A 23,535-nucleotide genomic window follows, 5' to 3' on the forward strand; every position below is an offset into this window, starting at 1 on the left:
CTTTGCGGAGGGATGGTGTGTTTTCAACCTACGGTTTGGTACGCAGCTGCGGTCTTGATTTCTCAAGCGCGAAAGGAGAGGGAAGTGCGCTGTGCTTTTAGTCGCTGCCCTTGTTGCCGTAATCGGATTAAAATATGCACACAACGAAACACACACACACAACTCTCAAAAAATCAAAGCAGGAAAACAAAAACACCCTTTCCCGAAGCTGAAAGCCGTGTGAGAATGAAGCCCCGAGAGAAGCGAGAGCCAGAGCTTCGCAGTCCCTCTTACCCGCACGGGCTGAGGCGGCGCTTCCCGCCCGCTTCTGAGGGGCCACCGCAGCCGCCATCATCACTTCCTCCGGGGCGGCTCTAAAGCCTCCCTGCTGCTCCTCCTCCGCCGGCCCTCAGAGCCGCCCATCGCCTGCCTCTCTGCCTCATGGCTTCTGCCGTTCACACCCACTTCGATTGTCGAAATCTCAGTCAGCTCACGGAGTGTATATAGGTTGCCTTAGCGTTTTCGGCGGGAAGCGGGGGAAATAGCCTCCCGTGAAGCAATTGCTATTCTCCACAAATCCTCTCAAAAAACAATTGCGACAAATTTACCGGCTCTTGGATGGGAAGCCGTGTATATTCCCCACAAAATGTCCTCCTGCCAAATAAATCTATTCGTATTTGACTTTTAATTCAAGACCCCCCCCAAAAAAACCCACTTAAAAATAAATACACGTGACAGATACATACAGGTTTGCATGTATTCTCTACAAAATAGCCTCCAGTGAGACAAAACTAGGAGGGAGGGTTTTTTTTGGGGGGGGGGGTATCCTTATACAGTATTGTGGCAAAAAAACACAAACCACAGAGTAAAAGCTTACAGCTAAAACAGATTTAAAATCGTGGGGAAATATAATAATGGGAAGATATTTAAAATCAGCCTGAAACGACAGCAAAGTAGGTCCTAGGCAAGACTTTCTGGGGAAGACATCCTTCAACTAGGGTGCCACCCCTGAAAAGGGTCCTACAGTTCCCTCAGAGGAGGATATTTGGACCCCAAGATCTCAAGGTTCATATGTAGAAGAAGATAGTATTTCTTGTGCCCTGCTTCCAAGGGCTTTAAAAAATCAAAACCAGCACCTTGAGTGGAGCTTAGAAATGAACTGGGATCTAGTGAAGATGGCAAAAAAAAAAAAAATATCACCTGGTCCCATCTAGCAGTCTCAAAGCCATATCCCAAACGAACTGCAGTTTCTGGAACGTTTTCAAAGGTAGTTGCACATGCAACACATTGTAGTGGTCCAAGCTCATATAAATGTATGATTTAATAGCTGCAGTGTCCACAGCAATGTAGGAACCGCACTAGCATGCACTCCAACTGTTCATATTTTAGCCTTCTTGGGAAAAAAATTTATGGCTTTAAACTTTGGTGGCTTTAAAAACGGATTAGACAAATTCATGGAGAATGAGGCTATCATCCATAGCTACTAACCACATTGTTTATGCTCTACCTCCAATGTCAGAGGCAGTAAGGCTTCTCAGTGAGAGTTGCTAGGTACTGCACTCAGGTATTGATTGTGGGCATCCCATCAACATCTGGTTGGCCACTGTAAGAAAAGGATGCTGAACTAGATGGGCTGATACAGCAGGGCTCTTCTTATGCTCTTAAAATAAAATTAGCATGCACTTTGTACAATAGTTTCTAGTCCCCTATACACCAAATAGGAGTGATTAGCAATACCATAACCCACATACAACCAGATGCATTATGGGAATGGCTGGAGGTGGGATACTATGGTTTCAAATTAAGCCAGATGCAACGAGACCCATTTAAAAAGGACGAGGCTAATGTTTAGCCAAAATCAGCTTCATTGGATTCGCAACCATTGGTTCTAATCCTATAGTAGTTATAGATGCTTCAGTTTAAAATGGAAAATGGTTTTTATACTGTATTTTTATGTGTCTTTGTGGTTTTTAACTGTGATTTAAATTATTTTAGTGTTATTTTATGATGACAGTATGCCACCCTGCTCTCCAAAGAAGAGGGGCATGAAAGAGCCTCAGAGAGGCTGTTTATATTGTAAGCCATTTTGTCGAGACTATTTGCCTAGAAAAGCAAGATATATAGACATAAATAAATAAAAGATAACTAAAATTGCTTCTACAGAGCACTGGCTTTTATAGTAGACTATAAAAGCCCAAATTTATAAGTAATAGGTAGACTTATTTTATTAATTCAGCATCACTATGCAACAGAGACATACAAAAATAAAAGTGATTGGATTATTTCTAATCAGGTTAGATTTGAAATCAATAGCTAAGATTATGTAGTTAAGTCATTCTGCATAGTTGAAAGGGGAGAAAGCATAAGGATCTTTGTAACCATCAATATTCCAGGGCTTGTGTAATTAAAATTATCCCACATCATGTGAAACCAGAACAGTCCCAGTTTGGTGAAGTGTTTTTCCACTGACCAATAGGAAGATGGACATTTTGGAACAGATGGTAAAAGAATATAATAAGGTCAGCTGTGATCAAGCATGATACCAGTGAAGAGTGAGCTGGTTATTGGTGTCCGGAACGTAAAGGATTTAAATTAAATGGACATCAATTCTGACACAGTGGTTGTCACGGGTAAGGCTCAATTTTTTTTAGTCCTCTTTTAGCCATGCATGGAATGTGCATACACTGGTCTGCTCTTTGTCATAAACAACTCCAAAGGCACACACAGACACACAAACAACTAGCAACTGGACATACCAACATTTCCAAATGGAAAATAGCTCACTGCTGCAACTTGCTAAAAAAGATCAGATGGTATGTCAGTGGGGTAAAAGAAAATGCATGCTATCCTTTATCCAAGAAAGCTTGCCGTTCGTTATTCCTGTCACTTCCGAAAATATCTGTTGATATCTTTTCCTGTGCGGGCTATTTAGCCTCTAGGGTAAAACTAGAAAAGTGTTGCCTAAAAAGAGCTATAGAGCAAGACTGCTTCCCAGTTCCACATCAAGGTCCAAAATTAGAGCCAACACATGTCAAATTTCAACTTCTCAGTTTCAAAACAAGGAGATAAAAATCAGAGGAAATAACACACACTGTTTTATTACCCCAACACTATAATATATAAACAGTGTGTTGAAATAGCATTCCGGAACATCCAAGTCCCTGGAGCCAATTTTGGATATTTTCTTTTCAGTTATAGTTAATGCTGAATCACCAGTGAAGATGCAATCAGTTAAGAGAGAGAGACTGAGCTTTAAAAGGTTGAAACTCTCCTGGAATGCCACTGCACACTCTTGCTCACTGTTACGCCACTAGCTGCTCTAAAGGCAATCATTACGTATAGGCTTGACATGTGAGTTGCTGGATAGTTTTCCACTGTAGGCCATCTGAGGACACAGCACTGAGAATGAAGTGGCATCAAAGAGAATCTGAATCTAGCCATTTTCAATTAGCACACAATTTAAGATTATTTTTGTGTTTGTTAATATAGCTCCCAGGCAACCTAGGCAGAAACATTTCAGACGCTCCATAGTTTTAGGTGACTTGGATGAGGAAGTGGGAATGACGAAACCACTTAAGCTTTCTGTAGAATCGTGGAACTGTGGAGTTGGAAGGGATCCCAAGGGTTATCTAGTCCAACCCCCTGTGTTGCCGTAATCTGAACGAAATCATACGGATCCATTTTTAATGTCCATATGAAGGCAATAGATTTGGCCACCCGAAATGTCATAAAATCATATGCAAACATCAGACTAGATGTTTAAAAAACATATAGGGAAGAGAATATAAGAACATAAGAAGTGCGCTGCTGGATCAGGCCAAAGGCCCATCGAGTCTAGCATCCTGCTACCACAGTAGCCAGATTTATACCTATGGAAGCCTGCAAAGCAGGGCATGGAATGCAACAACTCTCTTCCCAGTTGTGATTCCTAGCAACTAGTACAGTGGTACCTTCGTTCTCAAACTTAATCCGTTCCGGCAGTCTGTTCAACTCCCGAAACCGTTCAAAAACCAAGGCGCAGCTTCTGATTGGATGCAGGCGCTTCCTGCACTCAAGTGGAAGCCACGTCGGACATTCGGCTTCCGAAAAACGTTCGCAAACCGGAGTACTTACTTCCGGGTTTGCAGCATTTGGGAGCCGATTTGTTCAACAACCAAGGTACCACTGTATTCAGATACACACACCCTCTGAAGGTAGAGGTAGGACTCCATCATGGCTAGTAGTCATCAATAGCCTTAACTTGCATGAAAAGAAAAGGCTGCTGTTTTTTTTTTAAGCCATTCATGTTTGATTCTGGTAAGTTTTAAGATGGAAGACACTGGGGAAAGCTTGCACTCTATTTTATGAACCGGAAAAGTCCAATATGGACTTTGGGATCTTTCTTATAGGCCAAGACAACTACCTTTGCTCTTTGAGATCACCTTCTTCTTCTCCTTTTCCTTAACTACAATAACCAGCAACAAATTAAAATCCAAAACAGCAGCACCCATGCAGAAGGGGCTGGTATCAGCAGGTCTGAAGAGCCCCAAGGTCTGCATATGGAAATGCCCCCCCCCCCAAGGAAACCTAAAAGGAAGGAGGGCAAACAGCTCAATCAGATTGCTCATTGGGCATGGAATGGCACTGCTGGCTGGCTAAAACCCTAAACACTGCGGCGTTATGTTTTATGTCCCATATCTTTCTGTTAAATGTGCAGGTGCAGATTAGAGGTACTGCAGTGTCATCACTAAATGCCTCAGTCACTTTGTCACCTGCTTGATACAAAAATGTTGGCACCGTTTCTGGTTTTAGTAGCCAATATTATTCAGTCAATATGATCCCTGTGTTGGTTTCGACACTCCAATATTTGAAGAGCTCATAATGAAGTCACTTCTTTTAATAGAACAGCTAAACCCTCGGCAGAGGTTTCTTATAGCCACAGTTGCAGGCTGCACATTTCACTCAGCTAGCTCATAACTTGATGTTGTCCAACTCTGGTGAGCTGCCCCATTTCTTTTACTGAAAAAGCAGTGAAGCAGATACAGAACCATATCTCTGTTTTTCCTCTCAAACATTTCATCTGTTCCCTGTGTGTTATACCTGGTAAAATATTGTACTTGATGTCCCAAGTTCAAATTCCTGATCAATCCTAAAACTCACTAGGCCATGTTTGGCCCTTTTCTCGTTTTTTGCCTAACTTAAATCACAGAGCTGTTGAGAACCGGAATATGATAACTTCAACCATACTATCCTGCGTTACTGAATATAAGGGGTGGGGCACCAATATGTTTTTATGTATAGAAAGATATACTGATATTCCCTCTCTACGGCAAGAACTCTTGGGCAGAAGATAATGTGTGTAATGTAGGAAGGCACGAAAAATTGTCAGCTTGTTAGCTTAAAAAGAATCTCAAAACTGGAACAAAATTGGACAAAATTTGCATTTGAGTTTTTAAGGAGCCCTATAGTTCTGAAGCAAGAAGCACACTTTGTCTTTAGATGATGGATTTATGTATCATACCTGAAGAGACAACATCTTAGATTTCTTCCCTGATAGAGCCAGAATGCATTTTAAGATGTTACTTGTGAACTGTAGTTTTTATAAGAACTTGCATTAAAACTAGCATTATTTCAAAGCTGCTGCATAATTGATAATGGTTCTATGATTCTGTTGCAACTCTTATTTTATTGGGCAAGGGAAGGGGAACCTGTGGCCCTTCAGATATTGCTGGATTTTTAACTCCCATCAGGCTTACTCTGAATGGTCAGCAGCCAGGAATCTGGGAGTTGTTGTCCTTCAACATCTGAAGGAGCACAGGTTCTGTATTCCTGGAGTAGAAGGGGCAGAATCCTTCCACTAGTTCAGTACAAAATTAAGCCCATAGCTAAATGTACTATCCTGCATAAATGTAAAGTGGGCAGGTCTCCTAATGTGGATCAATGGGTGAAATGCCTTTTAGATCTTTGCAGTTCATGAACAAAGAGTCTGCATTAAAAGGATAAATTTCACATTTCTTACACATCTATGTGGATTGTGGAGGAGAGGATAGATCTCTTCCCCTTACACTACTTACACCTCTGTATCTCTTTATTCATCCATCCGTTCCAGCTCTTCATGAATTCATGCTCCTGGGGTGGCTTACAACATAAAATCTAACAATAAAACACAGCAACTATTAAAATACAGCAACTAAAACATGCTTTCAGATTCAAAGTCTTGTTCAGAGCAGAATTATTAACTGTATTCTTTTAATTTGCTATGAAAAATATTACAGGAATATTACCAGGAAAAAATAGCAAATAAATAAATAATAATAATTAGTGATTCAGCTATGTGTTAATTGTAAATAGTTAAATTTGTGTGACACAGAACTTGAACACATGCCTGTAACCTGAAGTGAGGGTGTCTGTGGGGACAATAGGAAATAGAGACTAATCTGTTTGTCATTGAGAAGCTGAGATAAGGGAACATTTTACTGTAAAAATCTCAAGAACCATTCAATAAACAACTCACAGCAGAAGTTAGCCAAGGGAACTAATTGTGACAAGATCAGGAACTTACGAATTTTAAGGTTTTAATTATACTTATTTGCTTTCAGGCTTTGGTCCTTTTCGACAGCATCTTGTTAACTCTAGCTGGGAAGCAGCAAAGGTAAGAATGCCCTTTATGTTGAAGTACAAAAAGGAACAATATTCAGGTGTAGCTTTGTGTTTTTCTTGTGTTCAAAAGTAGGGTATTTTTCACTACCTGGAATTATTTCTTTGTAATCAAAACATAAGCAAAAACTGATGAAATTTTAAAGGCACGAAATTTTAAGTGGGGAAATTATAGTATTAATAAATCATTACATAAGCAGTTCAGAGTTCTGTTAAAGCACAATAAATTATTTACTTTGAGGTTTCAGGTACATCATGGAGTTATAGGACTAGTTATCAAAGACTTAAGTATGTTTAAGATGTAGTGCAAGCTCTTGATAATTGGAATCATTATTTCCTTCCACTCACAGACCAAATTTCACACAAGTTTTGTTTCTCAGAAATTATCTACTTGAAAAGAGATGGGGAAAATAATACAAGTACTTTGTGCTCTGGATAGGAAATTTATTGTACGCCCAGTGAAATTTTGAAGCAGTAGATAACCCAAATCACTGAACCAGAACCTCCTTACTAAATTGGAGATAAAGCAATCCAGGAGATCTAAAACTACTTAGGATTCAAATATCTGAAAGACTGCCTCCTTCCCTACAGATGCTCTTGGGGGTTAAGATCAGCAGAGAGGACCCTCTTGGTACTTCCAGGTGACAACCAAGAATGGTGCATTCTTTGTAGCAGCCCATAAGCTGTGGCACTTCCTCCCCATAGAGAAAGCCTAGCACCTTCATTATGTGGTTATTTGTCATATGTTGAAGACACTTCTATTTAACCTGGCTTTTGACACGTGAGATATTTATTTTTGGATTATATTCTCTTGATTATAATTTCTTCTAACCGATTTTAATATTGTGTTTTAAATTGTTGTAATGTACTTTGGGACCTTGGTGTGAAGGGTGGGTAAGAAATATAATAAATTAAATATTATTATTTCTCCCAGCCCTAGCTTGCTATGTGCCTGAAACCACAAGAATAATCACTTAATAGCTCCACACATTGTTTTCTGGTAGTGTTTGGCCCCTATTATAGAATACGGTATACTATCTTGGAGGAAAATTAAGTACCATTTATTTGCAAATTAGTGCAGTCTAAAGCCAAAATAAACTAATGAAACAGAGCATGGGAGGTTTATTTGAAGACTATTTTTGGTTTCTTGCAGTGCTGAAAAATGACATAAGTGAAAGCAGTATATCATTAAACATGCCAAAGCCCTGCAGCAGAAGACACATTAAAGTCTCTTTCCTCTTTGGTTGCAAAAATTACTTTTGAGTGTAGCTGAAGATGCTGGTCCTTGTTGAGGACTAAGCCAGTGATTTATTCAGGCTTGAAAAACAATTAGATAGGTTCAGATTCCACAAATAATAATTTTTTTACATACACACCAGCCCTAACCTCTTCTCTCTTTATATTGATGGCATCCATATTTGTCCCAAGCAAACGAGATTTCTATGCCTGCTAAAAGAGCTATGTTCTGTATGTTTTGGAGATGGGAAAACCCTGTAGAACATGGGTAGGCAAACTAAGGCTCGCGGATGGTCCAGGAATCAGCGTGTTTTTACATGAGTAGAATTTGTGCTTTTATTTAAAATGCATCTCTGGGTTATTTGTGGGGCATAGGAATTCGTTCATCCCCCCCCCCCAAAAAAAACCATAGTCCTGCCCTCCACAAGGTCTGAGGGACAGTGGACTGGCCCCCTGCTGAAAAAGTTTGCTGACCCCTGCTGTAGAAGCATCAAAGTTGTTTCTAGTTTACAAATTCTTTTCTGTCCTTAGCTTTTGATCAAATAACCTTTCTTCTTCCTTACCATGGACAGCAAACAGTAGTACAGTGGTACCTCAGGTTACATATGCTTCAGGTTACAGACTCCGCTAACCCAGAAATAGTGCTTCAGGTTAAGAACGTTGCTTCAGGATGAGAACAGAAATCGTGGCCCGGTGGCAGCAGGAGGCCCCATTAGCTAAAGTGGTGCTTCAGGTTAAGAACAGTTTCAGGTTAAGATGGACCTCTGAAACAAATTAAGTACTTAACCCGAGGTACCACTGTAGTAGCTTTCCAATCTATTCTTTGGCCTCGGTTTCTTGCATGGAAAAGGGGGGTGGGGTGGAGGTTACATGCGGCCATCTGACCCTGGCCTAAGCAGTCACAGAAGAGTGTCTCATTAAACACAGAGAAATTCAAATGTGTGTGAGAAAATAAAATGCTAATTGTAAGCTGGCATGGATCTACTTTTGGAAAAACAGGCAAACAATGCTGCATTCTTATGCAAGATGATGCAAGAGCCTCTCCAAGACCATTCGTGCCACAGGAAAAACACAGCTGGCTGTGTTCTCCTAATGTGTTTACTTCGCCTGCAAGAATTGTTTGCTTGTTTATGTCAAACAGTTTATTGAGCACAGCTAATCAATGTTTCCGCTGACAAGGAAATTGTAACAGTTTACTCAGGAAGCCAACCTTCAAGAACAAGCTTGCCCCATTCACACACCAGTACCAGGGCAATCTTAAGTCTGCGGCTCCTTCTGTGCCACCTTGGATTTGGTGCAATAAATGAAACACTGGGACCTTCCAACTTGAAAAGGAAGATGTAGAGATTCTTCCAAACAAGGACAGGTCCCTGGGGCGTGCGTTATGAGACACACATTTAATCATCAAAACAGCAAGTAGTTGGGGGGCCAGGGCCAACAGAGCTTGGACAAGAGTTTTAGTAGCTAGTACACAGGAAAGGCAGATTGTGGAAACATGGAAGATGACATGGCAGCAGCTTCCCCATAGGGCAAGGTTGGGGAGCCTGTGGCCCTCCATAAGTTTTTGGAATCCAACTCCCATCAGTCCCACCCAGCAATGACCCTCCAAGACCACCTGGAGGACCATACGTTTGGCCAACACCTAGCCACCCCCTTAAATAGGCTGGGGGTGGGCTGCTCACAGCCCCCAAGCCCCTGGCTCTGATTGGCTGAGTGTACACTGTATGTCCATATCCAAGGGCCTGATACGGCCGGAGGTTGGCAGTGCCAGCTGTTTCCTCCCCTGGCTGTGCCAGAAGATGGCGGCCTCCCTGGACCCACTGCAGCCATGCCATGCGACAATGGCTGCTCACCCGCAGTCCCAGGTGAGCGGTTATTTTCTCTGTTATGCATTTGGAATTCCTAAACATTGCATTGGTAACTTATACAAACATGGTTATGTCTACCCTTCAAAAGTTGAGAACAGCTCTGCTCTATCAGACAAGGCTCTTATACGTTTAAAAAAGGAAGGATGATGAGTTCATGGTTGCTTAGGCGATCTCCTTCTTCTGCATGCTGATCAGCCATATCTAAGAAATGGGGTTTAGGAGAAGTTGGGCCACGAAGTTTAGCTGTACAGCTTCCTCTGAAACATCAAATATTTTAACACAACCTAAGTTGTTCACCCCAACACAGGAACTGGCCATAATTGGTCTTGGAAGTGATGTAGACCTACACATCATGGAACTGCCAGTGGCTTACAAAAAAGCAAGAGAGATTGTCTGTCAGGCATGGGCAACCCTTCAGCCCCAAGTAAGTGAAAATATTACTAGAGGACTCGATTTAAAATTAAGCTTTAGATTCTCAAAGTATTTTGTGTAATCTTCAGAAGATTCTTTTATATATATATATAGACAAACTGCTGGGATTAATCTTTAAAGCCCTAAACATATTGGGACCAGGTTATCTTACAGCAGGGACTCTTCAGATGGCATTGGACTCTTAACTCACATCAGTCCCAGCCAGCATGGCCAACAGGAAGAAGTTATGGGAGTTATAGTTCAACAACTGGAGGGCCACAGGCTCTCCATTCCTGCCTTCAGGACCATTTTCACCCATATACCTGCACCCCCTTTAGCAGACATGCAGTGTTCTGCCTTCTTGCCGGTAGCCACCCCCCAATCCCTTTTACTCAACTTCCTTCTGATTAATTTACATCTCATCTTTTCAGCAACAGGGCTCAGAAAAACTTTTTCTTCACTGCTGCCCTTCAGGAGTGTTAATTACTTGTTTTTCTCATAGTAATTGTATATCTATCTGATGTCCTTAATGCATCTGATATCATGCATGCTACGTTGTGAGGGACTAGCCCTAAAAAGTAACATACAAATAGTTTGAATGAATAAATAAATACAGTAGACCAAAAAACCCACGACTTTCTCCCCAGCACAGTGGAAATTTATTTCCAGGGACAAGGTTCTCTATAGCAAGTCTGAATTTCACACAAGGCCAGGGCACAGATTCATTATATACTGTATATCAGAACTTATTTCCTATCTTCTCTCTTGTGGGGCAACCTACAGGTTATGATTCATATTGGCCTGGTTTCTACTTCTAAAGCAATCATCATTCTGGAGCAGTGTGGGAAGAACAAAGGCTATAAAGAAAAGGATGCTTGTGGATTTTGTCCAGAAAAAGGTTGTTGTGTCTTAGAAGGCCCAGAAAGAATAGATTCTACAATTAATTTGAAGAGTGTCTGGAAAAACGTTCAGGTGGAAGGGATGGATGTAATTTTTTCCAGAGATGCAGGAAGGTAAATTACTTGCTGTATTGAGAAACCATGTCAGTTGTGGGAGACATGATTCAACTAGGAAATATTCCCAAAAGTCAAACACATCAAAATTTGGAAAGATCTGAGAAAACAGTATCTTCTGTGTATACTGGCCAATACTTAATGGAACATGATCTAAACTCTTAGGACCCCAAGTTAACCACAAGGTGGATCTGATGCAGCTTTTTCTCAAGTTAGCACCTTGGTCCATGCATGCAGAGAACCTGCTTATTGAAGCTTCTCCATTAGTCTCAAAGTTGGGAGCAAACCTAAATGCACAGGGGTAGGTAACGTGTGGCCCTCCAGATATTACTGGACTTCCCATTATCCCCAGCAAGAATGGCCAGTGGCCAGGATCTCAGTCCAGCAACATCTGGAGGGCCAAAGGTTCTCCATCCACGAGGTAGGGAATCTTTTACTGGATGCGATTTGGCACTTCTGTGCCTTAACACATCACTGAATTTGGGTTACTGTAATTATAATACTATTTTTATAATGCAAATTTTCTGGTGCTAGATAAAGCACAGCTGTGCATATATTCTTGAAATTGTTTGCTGTACTGAGTTGCTTTTAAGCAGTTCGCAACCTTACCTTTTCTGATGTGTTGTCTGAAAGCTAGTCCTCAATACCAAGATGGAGTTAACTGTTAAAAGTATATAATTAAGCATACATATTGTGCAATTTTAAGTATACCTTTCCTCCATGCTGCAGGTACGTTTGTGATTACATCTATTATACCTCTCTTTACTATGGTAATGGAAGAGCAGCGTTTATCCATGTACCTCCTCTATCCCAACGGGTGACAGAAGAACTTCTTGGAAAAGCCCTGCAGACTGTTATCTTAGAGATCTTAAAGCAATGTAAACACGGGATAATGTAAAACCAAAAACCCTACACACATAAGTTACAAGGTATGTTCATTTTCATCTGACTTTATGAAAAATTCAATACCATCAGTCATACCTAATAAAAAAATAACCAATGCAATCCAATGTTCTCTGTGTGTGCAAACTTATGCCTTCATGATTCAATGCACACACTGCTTACACTCAGGGATGAAATGGAAAAACACTTTGGGACACAGGAGCTGCATGTGTACATTGGAGTACTTTATGACCATAATGCAGGGATGTGGAACCTATGGCCCTCCAGATGTTGTTGGGACTACAACTCCCATCACCCCTCACCATTGGCCAAGCTGGCTTGGGCTGGTAGGAGCTGGCTTTCCATTCCACCCGTAACTGTATGGAACAAGACACCATGCACATGTTAAGTGGCTCTGGAAAACCATAGAAACATAAAGTAACACTGAATCCCCACCCCCCTTGCAAATAAATAAATCTTTCTGTAATTCTGGTTCTGATGAGGAAAATCTTGAATTTTAAAAGTTGCGTTACTGCAGATACTTTTGTTAAGAAGAATTATCCAAAGGGTGGACCACGCTCCCCTCCCGAAGAAACAAAGTAGCTTTAATAGAAATTCATCATCATCATTTAGAGCACATCTTGTTAGAAGAGGCTGCACTTTTTTAAAAAAGTATCTTGTATTCTGAATAAAAGGCAATACACAGTACGCAAAAATGCATACAGAATTCTTTTTATTTAACTTAATTATGTAGTACTGTAACTACTAGAAAAAAAGCAGAGTAAGAGAAACTAAAGGAGCCTTAGCTTCAGCCATTCAAAATAGACAAAAGGTTCTTTTTTTCATAATGTAAAGAATCCAGAATATATCGCAACAGGAATAAATTCTTACAACAGAATATACAAAAACATTTTGAATTTTTTTCATCATCTACTGATTCATTTTAATATAAACACAGGAATTTCTTTAGGAATAATTTATACATAGCAAGTCTTTATGTAATAAATTGGCCATGTTATTACTGTTTTATTTTATTTTTTAATTTTTTAAAAAAACTTTATATTTTAAACAAGGTAACTTGGAAAATGTTGTTTGCAAATGCATTCAGTTCCATAGCACTTTCTAGTTTCTGTGTTTTTTTCCAACTTTTTTGTTCCAGAGGTAGAACAACTCTGGCCAGTCCTTTCTTCTCAAACCTCACTGGTTTAGAAAACAGAAAAAAAAATATTTAAAAAGGCAACAGAACTACCCAGAACCCTTCGGGTAAAGAGGAGAAGGAGCTGTTTTAATTTGGGTACAGAAATTGGATCTTCGGTATTCTTGTTTAAATAATTAGAATAATAAATAGGGACCTTTGATGGTCATTTAAAACAAAGATTTAATGTTGCTAAATATCTACATAAATTGTACAGGCTGCATATGAAGCCACCTTTTCTTTGAATAGAAGTGATAAGGAATCTGTAAACGTAAGTTGTCTTTCTTTCAGTGATAAGTATTGAAAGTGGCTTTTCACCACGATATCATACTATGCAGTCAAATCCTTCAATCAACCTAGGCAACAATAAAGCAGGTACTTAAATAATGCAAACAATAATTCCAATCCCAAACACGTTTACTTGGAGATGCATTTACCCTGGATTTCAGTGTAATTTACTTCCAAAGAAGCGTACTGAGGATTGTAGCTAAAGACTGCGTAGCAGCAACAATGGTTCTGTTTCCTTAACCAATGAGGTTTTATCCCAACCTGCACCCATACAGTATAAGTGAAATGACCAGTTGAAGATGATCCCACCCATCCAGAGGGCTCTGGAAGACCAGGTGACTGAAGATACAGAACATATTCTGGGTTTACTGTGTATTTGGGGCAACAAATGAACCATGATTTAAGAGTTGGTACAGGATCCTTTTTTGGCATATTGTAAAGCTAACTAGTAAAACCAGTATCCTAAAAAGGAAAGGAAAGGAAAAGAAAACCTTAGACATACATCCACACACACTGAAAAGTGCCCTTAAATTATTTTAGGCATTTATAAACTACAAACATTTCTATAAAAATCATTCTATGTACTTATAAAATGCAATGAAATATGTAATAAGGGTTTTGTTTTGTAAACCAGAGCTTTGTCAACTGACTACCCGTAATCTACTGGACTTAAGAGCCCTATTGAAAATGCTAATGGATTGCTAGTCAACAGAAAGGATACAAAAGTAAAAGATGACAACCACACACAAGTACACACCCATTCCACATGCACATCTAATGAAAGCCATCTGGAACTTGTGCAACACTTATTTATGGTCAGGTGGCCCAGTCCAGCAATCCCTCCAATTGCTCTAGTTCCCCATTTACTTCAGCGGAGCTGCCTTCCATTAAGGTGAACAGGGAAGCCAGGTGTGCAGAACTCCATGTGCACACGGAGAGCTGGATCAGGGTAAACTTGTTATCATGAGTAATAGCCTTTAATAAAGTTCTACATAGTGTACTTGACTCCACAGCAAAGACACTGAGACAGGAATTCAATTATGCAAGGTCAAATTAATTAGTTGGATGTTGTCATGCTTTGTAAACTTATGCCGAACTTCGGGCAAACTGTGTCTTTGTAGATCAGTATCTTTGCCCCATACCTGTATCTCACAGAGTCTTGCATATTTTCTGCCTTCAGTTTGGATAGACCTCCTTATAGTTCTTTTAAAAAACCTATTAAAAAGAAATGTTAAGTGCCTTGACTCAGAACCGGTTGGTCTTCCAAACTGAGATGATAGCCAGCAACTTCTAGAATACAACCCCATTGGTTCTGTATCTTCAGCACCCACAGGGGGGAAAAAGGGTTTAACCTATACATAACCATTGAGTCGGCACATATATATGGACATGCTCCCTTGTTATTTCTGTTTGTGCCAACATTTTTTTCCTTTTAATTATGCTTAAAAGAGTGGGGTCGCAGTATATAGAGTTCACTGCTGGGCTATGCAACTATGGCAGGAGCCCCAATAGATCCACTCATTGTTATCCAGTGATGGAGTACACCATTGAAAAAACAAAATTAAAAGAGCATAACAAGAATGCGTTACTACTGGAATGGAATTTTTTTTAAAAATAGAACTACATAGAACATTATATCAGCAACAGGAGTGTCATTCATACAGCCATGGATTGTAGTAAACAACCCACAGCAGGTTCCCAGAGATCTAAAAAGCAGTTCCATCTCGTGACTAGTCTTGAGGCTGAGCATTTCTTTTATTTTCTGTATCAACAGTAGCATCAGCGTTAAACTGTGAAAGAATTGTAACATCTCTTCTCTCAAGGAGGAGAAATTAATTGGAAATTAGCCCCACCTCATACTCTGCTTTTGGTGTCTAGTTCTTTTCATAACAAGGTTAACATCTGATTTAATAGTAACCAAGCATGCAACACTTCTGTGTTGATACAAAATTCCTTCCTCTGAAACCAAACCACCTCCTGCACATCACCAAAAGAACTCAGTGACAGACACATATGAATCACATTTTGGGGGGTGGGTGGGGGTGGGTACTACATCAAATGGAGGTGTCATGAAATGAAAATCTGGGGCTAATTATAAGATCAGAAGTTAACAAGTCACCATTTCTGGACGGCATACATGCTGTTCTTTGAAAACTCCAAATGAGAAATTGTGGCTCTTAAAAATTTGCATGTTGCTTCAATACAAACTGGCCTCTATACTGGAGGATTAGAAAGTAGTCAAATCCCAACAATTGTATTTTTTTTAAGTGAGCCAGGAGGACCTGGAAAAAGACAGGTCCATTCACTGAACATCCATCCCAGTAAAACTGGCATAGTGTACAGAAGACAGAATTATTAAACATAAGCAGCAAACTGGCTTCTGCAAATTGAAATCCTGACTCACCCACATTTTAGAATTCTTTGAGAGATTCAAAAAACAGGTAGATCAGGATAATCCAATAGATATTATATTGCTCTGACTTCTAATTTTTTTTTTTTTGCCAAAATCCTTTATCAGAGACTCCTGGATCAATTTAGCAGTTATGGAATAAAAAGGCAACTCCTCCTATGGATTACTAAGATTAAAGAACAGGAGGCAGAAACGAAGAATAATGGGGAAACCTCTCAATGGGGGAATATAAACAACAAAGTCCCAACAGGATCTGTATTGGGACTGATGCTTTTTAATTTATTAAGGATAGTGAACACTCATGCTGACCATGAAAAGCTCCAAAGAAGAACATGGGGAATGAAATTGTGTGATGCACAATGGACCAAAAAATATCCCTAACTTTACACATACATGTTTGATGGGATCTGAACCATCAAATTGTTTCCAAGAATACATACTGGAGGTTGTGGTGGCTATTAATGTGCAGTGGCAATGAAATAAACCAATTAGGGATTGTTTGGAAATTTATTGAAAATAACATTACAAATAACCTAATCAATTGGTGCAAAGTCACTTGAAATGTTGGGTATGATTCTGCTCACTACATCTCAACAAGCTGGAAAAGGTGTGACCATGGGGTTGGAACATTTTCCCAGAAAGGAGAAACTAAGAAGTTCAGCGACTTTAAAATTTAGAATATAAAACATTAAGGGGGGGGGCAGATGATAGAGTTTAAAAAAAATAAATGCACAAGGGAGAGAAAATGGGTTACAGAAAGTTCTTCTCGTTGACACTGGATCTCTGGGTCACCCAATGGTAGAAGGTTCAGGACACATGAAAGAAAACACAGAACTTGCTGCTACAAGATACAAGGATAGCCACTGGTTTATATGGATTTAAAAAGGAGGCTCCATGGAGGACGAGAGGCCATAACAATGGCTGATGGCCATGTAAGTTAAATGGAACATCTGCATCCAGAATAAACTAGAAGGGCTGCGGCCTTCGTACCTGGCTTGTTGACTGCTTAGAAACATCTAGCTGGCCACTGTGGAAAAATGGATGCTAAGACTGGTTGGATCCTTGGTCTGAATCCATCAAGGTTATTCTTATGTTCTGATCAAAATACATAACGGACCTGGTAGTTCAGCTTTCTTTTTTTCCTTCAATGAAGACAATCTGTGTTGGTAAGTCACATCTGGTGACTGAAGGAACCAAGATCTTCTGTGTTTACTATTAAGAACATGAGTAGATTTTTTTTTTTACAACGTTAATCCAAACATCTTTAATTCAAGCCCATCAAGATCCCATGCAAGACAAGAGTCTTGCTGAAAACCCCAGCCTCATGCCCAATATGAAGCCAACATTAATTCTGTTTGACATGCATAAACAACCGTATGGGAAAAGCCAGGTATATGATATGATCTGGGACACATACATGTACACACGCACGCAAATCCCAATACAAAGAACTGTGGAAACCAAAATGGAATTATTAAAAATGTTGTGAGTGCAGAATGCAATGGTAGAGTCGAGGTGGTTTGGTCCAGATGGGCTGACTTATCACATGGGCCCACTTGCTTAGTCACATGACTGCCTTACACTTGAATGCTTCTGAAATGTGTTTTTTAGATGGGCACTACATTGTTAGTGTTCTCTCCTAATATTTCAAAACCACCTACATACAATAAAAAATAATAATAACTTGGACAGTTTTAAACAAAACCCTCTTAGCCAGCTGAAAGGACTGAGTGAGGATCCCCACGGTTGTGGAGATTTAATATGTGCAAGAGAACAGAGGCCACCACCATCACCACAAAGGATCACCAAGAAGAAAAGGGCAAAACCAAGAGATTAAGCCAGGGGAAGCCCGGAACATCTGGCGTTCCAGATTCCTTCCCACCTCCCACTCATCCCAAGGTCAAGCGCAGGAACTAGATAGTCATGCTCTCTCAAGGCGACAACTGAAGTGTGTAACCACAGGCCATGTATCTAAAAGGCTCTATAATTCAAAAAATAGTCAGCTAACACAATCAGGTGCCACAAGCCATACCTGCAGGAACAACTTCCAGAATCAGGTACGCAGAATAAAAAAAATCTTATTGATAAGATTAAGCTGTGTCAAATCTGACGATGGGATGGTCAGAACCCACACCTAAAGCAGAGTTTTGGAGGTGTGGGGAAAGGATTTCAAGATGATCAGCACATTCAATGAAACATGCCTCAGTGCTCCTGTTAAACAGAAGCAGCTCCCACTCCTCTCCACCAAAGTTCCTAATGTGTACATTGAGTGGGTTCTTGGTTTGAGGACAGCACATTTCACTGTGTGTTTTAGCCAAAGAACGGAACCTACCATACTTCATCATTATCATGTAGGTACCACTTTGCTCCAGCAGTCTTTTTCTGTAGGTGTTTGGGGCATCTGAAAGACATGCATCTGCTTGGACTCTTTATCCGTACACAGCAGAGCAACCATCCAAATTCAGTACACAACTGGTGCATGATAAATGTATTAACAGTTGTCATTTTCTTAAACCCCAGAGAGCCACTAGTTCTCAGCCAGGATGACCTGGGTCCGTTGTGCTTCACTATGCCATTCTTTTTGAGGACATGGGCATATTCCACTGAGGTCCCCCCCCCCCGCCCATTCATTTCAACAGGTTTTAAGAGCAGCTATTGATTTCAGCTCAAATGACTTCTGACAATGATTTTCAACTCTCAACACAGCATCAAGTGAAAGCATAAACGGTGTTTTTAAAACAGCAGCTACAAATGTTTTTTAGGTGACCTTTTTGATTTGGTAGTGACCCCTCCTCTCCAAAACCTGGAGGATGTGGTTTGTACAATGAATGAGGTTACCGGTATATCAACAGTATACTGTTGGCTGCTGAGAGATGTATATTTATATATTTATATATATATATATACACACACACAAAAATAAGAGTGAGGTAGATAAATGTTTGAAAAAATAAGAAAAAATAAAAAAACTGTCCCCTTGTCATAACTCAAAAACCCTTATCTCAGTATTTAAAATTTATCATGGGGCGTCTCTACAGTGATTTAAACTGATAGCACAAAAATAAATAAAAAAATCCTACATAGAATACCTTTTTTCTCTTTTTTTTCTTTTTTTATAAAGGGGGGGATATAGCTAACTATGGGATAGGTGAAAAAGAAAATAATGGGACTGAAGCTACACAAATGAGGGGAGGGGAAGCACTACAAACATATCATTATCTCCAGTCACATCTAGCAATTATATTTTAATTCTTTGTTCTCAGTCAAACACCCCCTCCCGCCCAAAATGAAATATTTCAACATTTCCATCCCAGAACAACCCTTCTTTTTTTGCTGTCAGACTTTGGTTGGATCAGTGCTAATACAGAACTTCCATGCAGTTAAGTACAGGTGAATTAACGAGTGTTAAGGCACCTTGATTTTGCAAACTGCAGGCTCCCTGTTCCTCTACAGAACATATGCAACTCAGCTAACAAATTACTCCTCGCTTTGTTTGGGGAGTTTGGTCTGAACTTATGCGGATATTCATAGCTGCCGCAAGGGAACCACTGGCTCACATACAAACAGCCCCAAACGCTCAAGACCTCTTGCGGCTTGCCTCCATTTTTAACCACCCACCATTTTCTGCAAGCTGGAACTATCAACAACCCTTGTTTTTCGCCACCAGAGCCTACTTTTTCAAAAAGAAAAGAAAGAAAAACAAACACAGAGGTTTTGTGACCTTGTACAAAGTTGCCAGCGCTGAGAACTAAAAGAGACGTGCTGTTCGTAGGATGAAAGGGTTAAAAACCAACCAATCTGTTGTTTTCTTAAATGACCCCCAAATCTGGTATTGGCAGCTCAACAGCTGTTGCACCCAACATTTAAAATACATATGCATGTACTTTTTTTTTATGCGTGTGGTTGTTTGAGAGAGACAACCAAAAACAAAACAAAGGCAAAAGGAAAATGGGGGCGAGGCTATCAATACACCAATATGAATATGAACACTGAATAAGAATGTACTAAATAGTTAACTTGTTTTTCTGACCTGAGCTTGCATCATACCTTGCACTGTAACAGACATGGGTGCTGTATTACGGGCAAAGGGCGAGGAAAAGGAGGAGACGGTTAAAAAAGGGGGAGGAGGATACATATCCAGGCAGGATGCAGAAGTCACGCTACCAGAAATATATCTCCCCCCACCCAGGCCCACCCAAACAGCCTATAGATACTGTTAAAATAACTAACAGAAAAGGGGTGGAGGAATAGAGAGATTTGAGAGAGAGGAAGACAGGGGGGAGGAAACAGAAACGTATTTATAAAAGGCATTAACAGTTGATGGCAAATCATGTTTCAGGTATCACGTCTTGGGAAAGCGGGGGGTAGGCGAAAAAGAGAAGTTACACATTATAGTACAAAGCATTTAGAAACTTTTTTGGGAATGGGGAGGGAGGGGTTGGCAAGAGGAAAAAAAGGGGGTAGACCTGAAGATTTCTCATAGATTAAATCCACAAAGATAAAGAACAAAAAAAATAGCAGCTTTTTTTTCTGTACAGACATATAGATGAGCATCTGAACTGTAAAAAAGTTATAAAAGTGACACAAAAAGACAATGTGTATGCAAATGATCCATGGTCTAACATAGAACTGCAAGACCCTTTGAAGTCTTAATAACAGAGAGAAAAAAGGTCAACAAAGTGTTGGATGCTTGAATCCGTTTAATTGGCTATTCTTCTCCATTTTGTGTGTGTGTTTCTCTTAAGTATTTCCCCGCAAGCCTGCCACGGAACAGCAGGAACAACTCATGGAAATTCCTTCTTTTTTTCTATTTCCTTTTCGTAGTGCTGTTGAATTTTTGCACAAAAGTCATCTCTGCCCCATCCCCCCCGATTTGGCTAACCAGTGCCAGTTTTGTCCAGAATTCATATAAGGGGAGGTAATTTATTTCACCTCTACCCTCTCCTTTAGGTTCTCAACTGCATTTTAAAAAAAAAATCAGGCTTTTTGTCCAGTCAAAAAAACAAAAAATCTAGACAGTCTGATTTTATTTTTTTTAAATAATGCCAGTGTATGATTGGAGTGTATTGGTCTGAGTTTCATTTTAAGGGACCATGTGATTATTTTGCCCCCTTGATGCCTACCCAAAAACAAACACCCCTAAAAGAAAGTTCGTTTTGTGGTTTTTTTGGCAAAATTTGGCAGCGTTGAAAACAGTTTACAAGCTTGGACAAATAATGGCCTTTCTTTTTATCTCTAAGGTGATCCTAAAAAGACTAAGGAATAATATTAAAAATCCAGTCCTTCCCCCTGCCCCTCGTTAAATCCTGCTTTGCTTTTGTAACAACCTAAAGTGTTCAGCAGGTGCTTGCGAGGGGGAACAGAGAGAGATAGAGAGAGAGAGAAGGAGGGAGGGAGGGAGAGGGAGAGAGAGGAAGAGAGAGAGTGTGTGTGTGTGCGCGCGCCTCTGCTGGCCTGCCATTTTTCTTTTGATGTGATTCTTTAAAAAAAAAAGAAAAGTGCCGTACAGTTGAACTTCACGCAGATATGTTTCCCATTATGAAGCAGAAAGGAAGGAAAGAAAGGGGGATGCACACATCAGATTCTCAAGTTTTCATTTGCTATTGTTACTGTCAAAGAGTTTTAGAAGGCTGTGTGTGTGCCCCACATTCAGAGTTTTGTTTTTTGCTTTGAAACAATCTTCTGCTTGCATATTGAAAAAAAAAAGAAAAAAAGAGAGAGAGAAATGCTATTTCGACTTTTAAACCGAAGAGAGGATTCTCCTGTGTGCAGCTATGACAGTTCTGAAGATCCACTGAGGTACAGTAGGCTTTTGAATATATTGTTATTTTTCTTGCTTGCTTTGCTTGCTCTCTCTCTCCCCCGCCCCTCTCCCGATGCTTGTGCAGATGCACAATTTCGTGACAACGACAAAAACAACAACACCTGGTTCTGAAAGGTCAGCAGGCCGAAGACTGAGGCAAAGGCAAGGCTCGCTCATTCTTGCGCCCCCCGTTCATGTGCGCGTACGGCTGCCTCTCCTCAAAGCTGGCCCGCAGGACCACCACGCCGGGGCCGTTCTCAGCTTTATGTCCTGAGTGTTTGTCAGAAGGTTGGAGGGTTGAGGAAGGATCCAAAGGAATGCTCTCCATGTTCTCTGTCTCTAAGTCAAGCTCCTCCGTGTCGGGCGGCTTGTTCTCGTCGCTGTAGAAGAAGGAGACCTCTTTGAAGGCTGGGTCCAGTTCGTCCTTTATGCTCCCGATGATCTCCAGGAAAGAGGGTCTCATCTTGGGATTGTACTGCCAGCACATGCGCATCAGCTCGAAACTGGAAAGAGGAGAGAGGAAAACACACGGGTGTGAAACCACCAATCTAGTTTTGCAGCGCTGAGTATCTATTCATTTATAAATGTGTCTCTATGCCGCCACATTGCAAAGTATCGGGGCAGTTTGCAAGGTGAAACTAGAAAACACCATTTAAAAGAATACAGTCGTACCTTGGTTGTTGAATGCCTTGGTACTCGTACGTTTTGGCTCCCGAGCGCCGCAAACCCGGAAGTAAGTGTTCCGGTTTGCGAACGTTCTTTGGAAGCTGAACGTCCGATGCAGCTTCTGACTGAGCACAGGAAGCTCCTGCAGCCAATCGGAAGCTGCGCCCTGCTTTTCGAACGTTTTCGGAAGCCGAACAGACTTCCAGAGCAGATTTTGTTCGAGAACCAAGGTACGTCTGTACAAACAAAAATACAGATTACCAGTAAGGTGACTGGTTAATAAAAAAACTAAACAGCTGCAAAGGTCTGTCTACATAAAAATGTCTTCAACAGAAAAACAAAATGGAATTCTAGCCTGGTAATAGATCATGGGTGTTCCAAATAATTTTTTTGGACGGGGTATGTGTGTGTGTGTGTGTGTGCGCGCGCGCGTGCAATATGACAGGGGAAGCAGGCTAATTTCTCACAAAAAAGTAAGAATACTGCCTGTACATTTGGCCCCATTCTACAAATGCCACAAACTTACTTTTTAAAAAATATGAAAGCTGAAAATCTGGGATAACGGTTTATTTGAGGAGGGGGGACTGCCCCCTTACCTTCCCCCAGCAGACGCCCAGGACAAGGGGGTGAAATGTTCTCTCCCCATCCCCCTTTAAGTAAGCCCTATGTTTGCCTAGCTTCCCTCCTCTTGAAAAGCAGGCAGCCTGCAGGAACAGCTGCCACCCCCTCCTCACCTTCCCCCACCCCCCTCACAACCAAGGAGAAAGAGTGTGACAAAAATATCCGAGATCCATTTCTGTTACTTCATCGCTGTTCCTCCCCAGCTGACGAGGCTCTGTCTCGGGGGGGGGGGGGGAGACGGACGGACTGGCACACCAGCTGGAGCCAAGAGCATGGGACACTGGGCTGGCTTCCTGCCCTGTGGCCTTTGGGCATTGCTGAGGAGATACCACAACCAGTGGAACGGGAGACACGTGACTAGCAGCGCCAGCAAGCACACATCACACTTCCTTTAAGCCAGTGCCAGTGCTTCCCATAATAGGAAGTTTTTTGCTACTCGCACCGAGTGGTTAAGGAGGCCTTGTTTATACTGTCTTGGAAACAAGATGCACTTCCCAAGATGGAGGAAGAATCTGTAAGTGGATGGA

At 40.8% G+C, this 23,535-nt stretch overlaps 3 protein-coding genes across 8 annotated transcripts in view; 1 reads left to right on the plus strand and 2 right to left on the minus strand.

Moving 5' to 3' along the window:
* LOC310693280 (protein FAM169B-like) overlaps window positions 1–406 on the minus strand; it is a 66,056-nt gene extending 65,650 nt beyond the window's left edge. For 2 of the 3 annotated variants that reach the window (XM_083475197.1, XM_083475196.1), the window contains exon 1: window positions 274–401. In XM_083475197.1, the coding sequence (XP_083331323.1) occupies window positions 274–334 (61 nt within the window). In that variant the 5' untranslated portion in view covers window positions 335–401. Of the gene's footprint in view, window positions 1–273 lie in introns of all 3 variants that reach the window. The other variant, XM_083475198.1, reaches the window with a different exon arrangement.
* PGPEP1L (pyroglutamyl-peptidase I like) lies at window positions 70–18,830 on the plus strand. 4 transcript variants are annotated; one of them, XM_083475260.1, is made up of 7 exons: window positions 1,139–1,246; window positions 2,456–2,609; window positions 6,558–6,610; window positions 10,027–10,143; window positions 10,914–11,143; window positions 11,873–12,072; window positions 12,550–18,830. In XM_083475260.1, exons 2-6 carry the CDS (start codon window positions 2,576–2,578, stop codon window positions 12,039–12,041), a joined length of 603 nt encoding a protein of 200 aa, XP_083331386.1. In that variant the 5' UTR covers window positions 1,139–1,246; window positions 2,456–2,575; the 3' UTR covers window positions 12,042–12,072; window positions 12,550–18,830. The 4 variants fall into 4 exon arrangements, with proteins under 4 accessions (XP_083331388.1, XP_083331387.1, XP_083331386.1 ...); XM_083475262.1 differs by lacking the exons at window positions 1,139–1,246; window positions 12,550–18,830 and adding an exon at window positions 70–84 and having other exon boundaries at window positions 2,460–2,609; window positions 11,873–12,153; XM_083475261.1 differs by lacking the exons at window positions 1,139–1,246; window positions 12,550–18,830 and adding an exon at window positions 385–486 and having other exon boundaries at window positions 11,873–12,153.
* The window catches only part of IGF1R (insulin like growth factor 1 receptor), a 180,889-nt gene continuing 173,992 nt past the window's right edge, over window positions 16,639–23,535 (minus strand). The window contains exon 21 of the mRNA XM_083474988.1: window positions 16,639–22,224. Coding sequence (XP_083331114.1) covers window positions 21,858–22,224 — 367 coding nt within the window. The 3' untranslated portion in view covers window positions 16,639–21,857. The remainder of the gene's footprint in view (window positions 22,225–23,535) is intronic.

The sequence above is a fragment of the Podarcis liolepis genome (genome assembly GCF_965112155.1).
Source record: "Podarcis liolepis genome assembly, chromosome: 14".
NCBI classification, from domain to species: Eukaryota; Metazoa; Chordata; class Lepidosauria; order Squamata; family Lacertidae; genus Podarcis; species Podarcis liolepis.

What these genes read in the sequence shown, in the direction of transcription:
- PGPEP1L (XM_083475262.1), top strand. Translation starts at nt 2,576, where the DNA reads ATGGACATCAATTCTGACACAGTGGTTGTCACGG. An exon ending in CTAGCTGGGAAGCAGCAAAG is followed by an intron (nt 6,611 to 10,026) that starts GTAAGAATGCCC and finishes ACCCCAACACAG; the next exon opens with GAACTGGCCATAATTGGTCT. An exon ending in TTTTCCAGAGATGCAGGAAG is followed by an intron (nt 11,144 to 11,872) that starts GTAAATTACTTG and finishes TCCATGCTGCAG; the next exon opens with GTACGTTTGTGATTACATCT.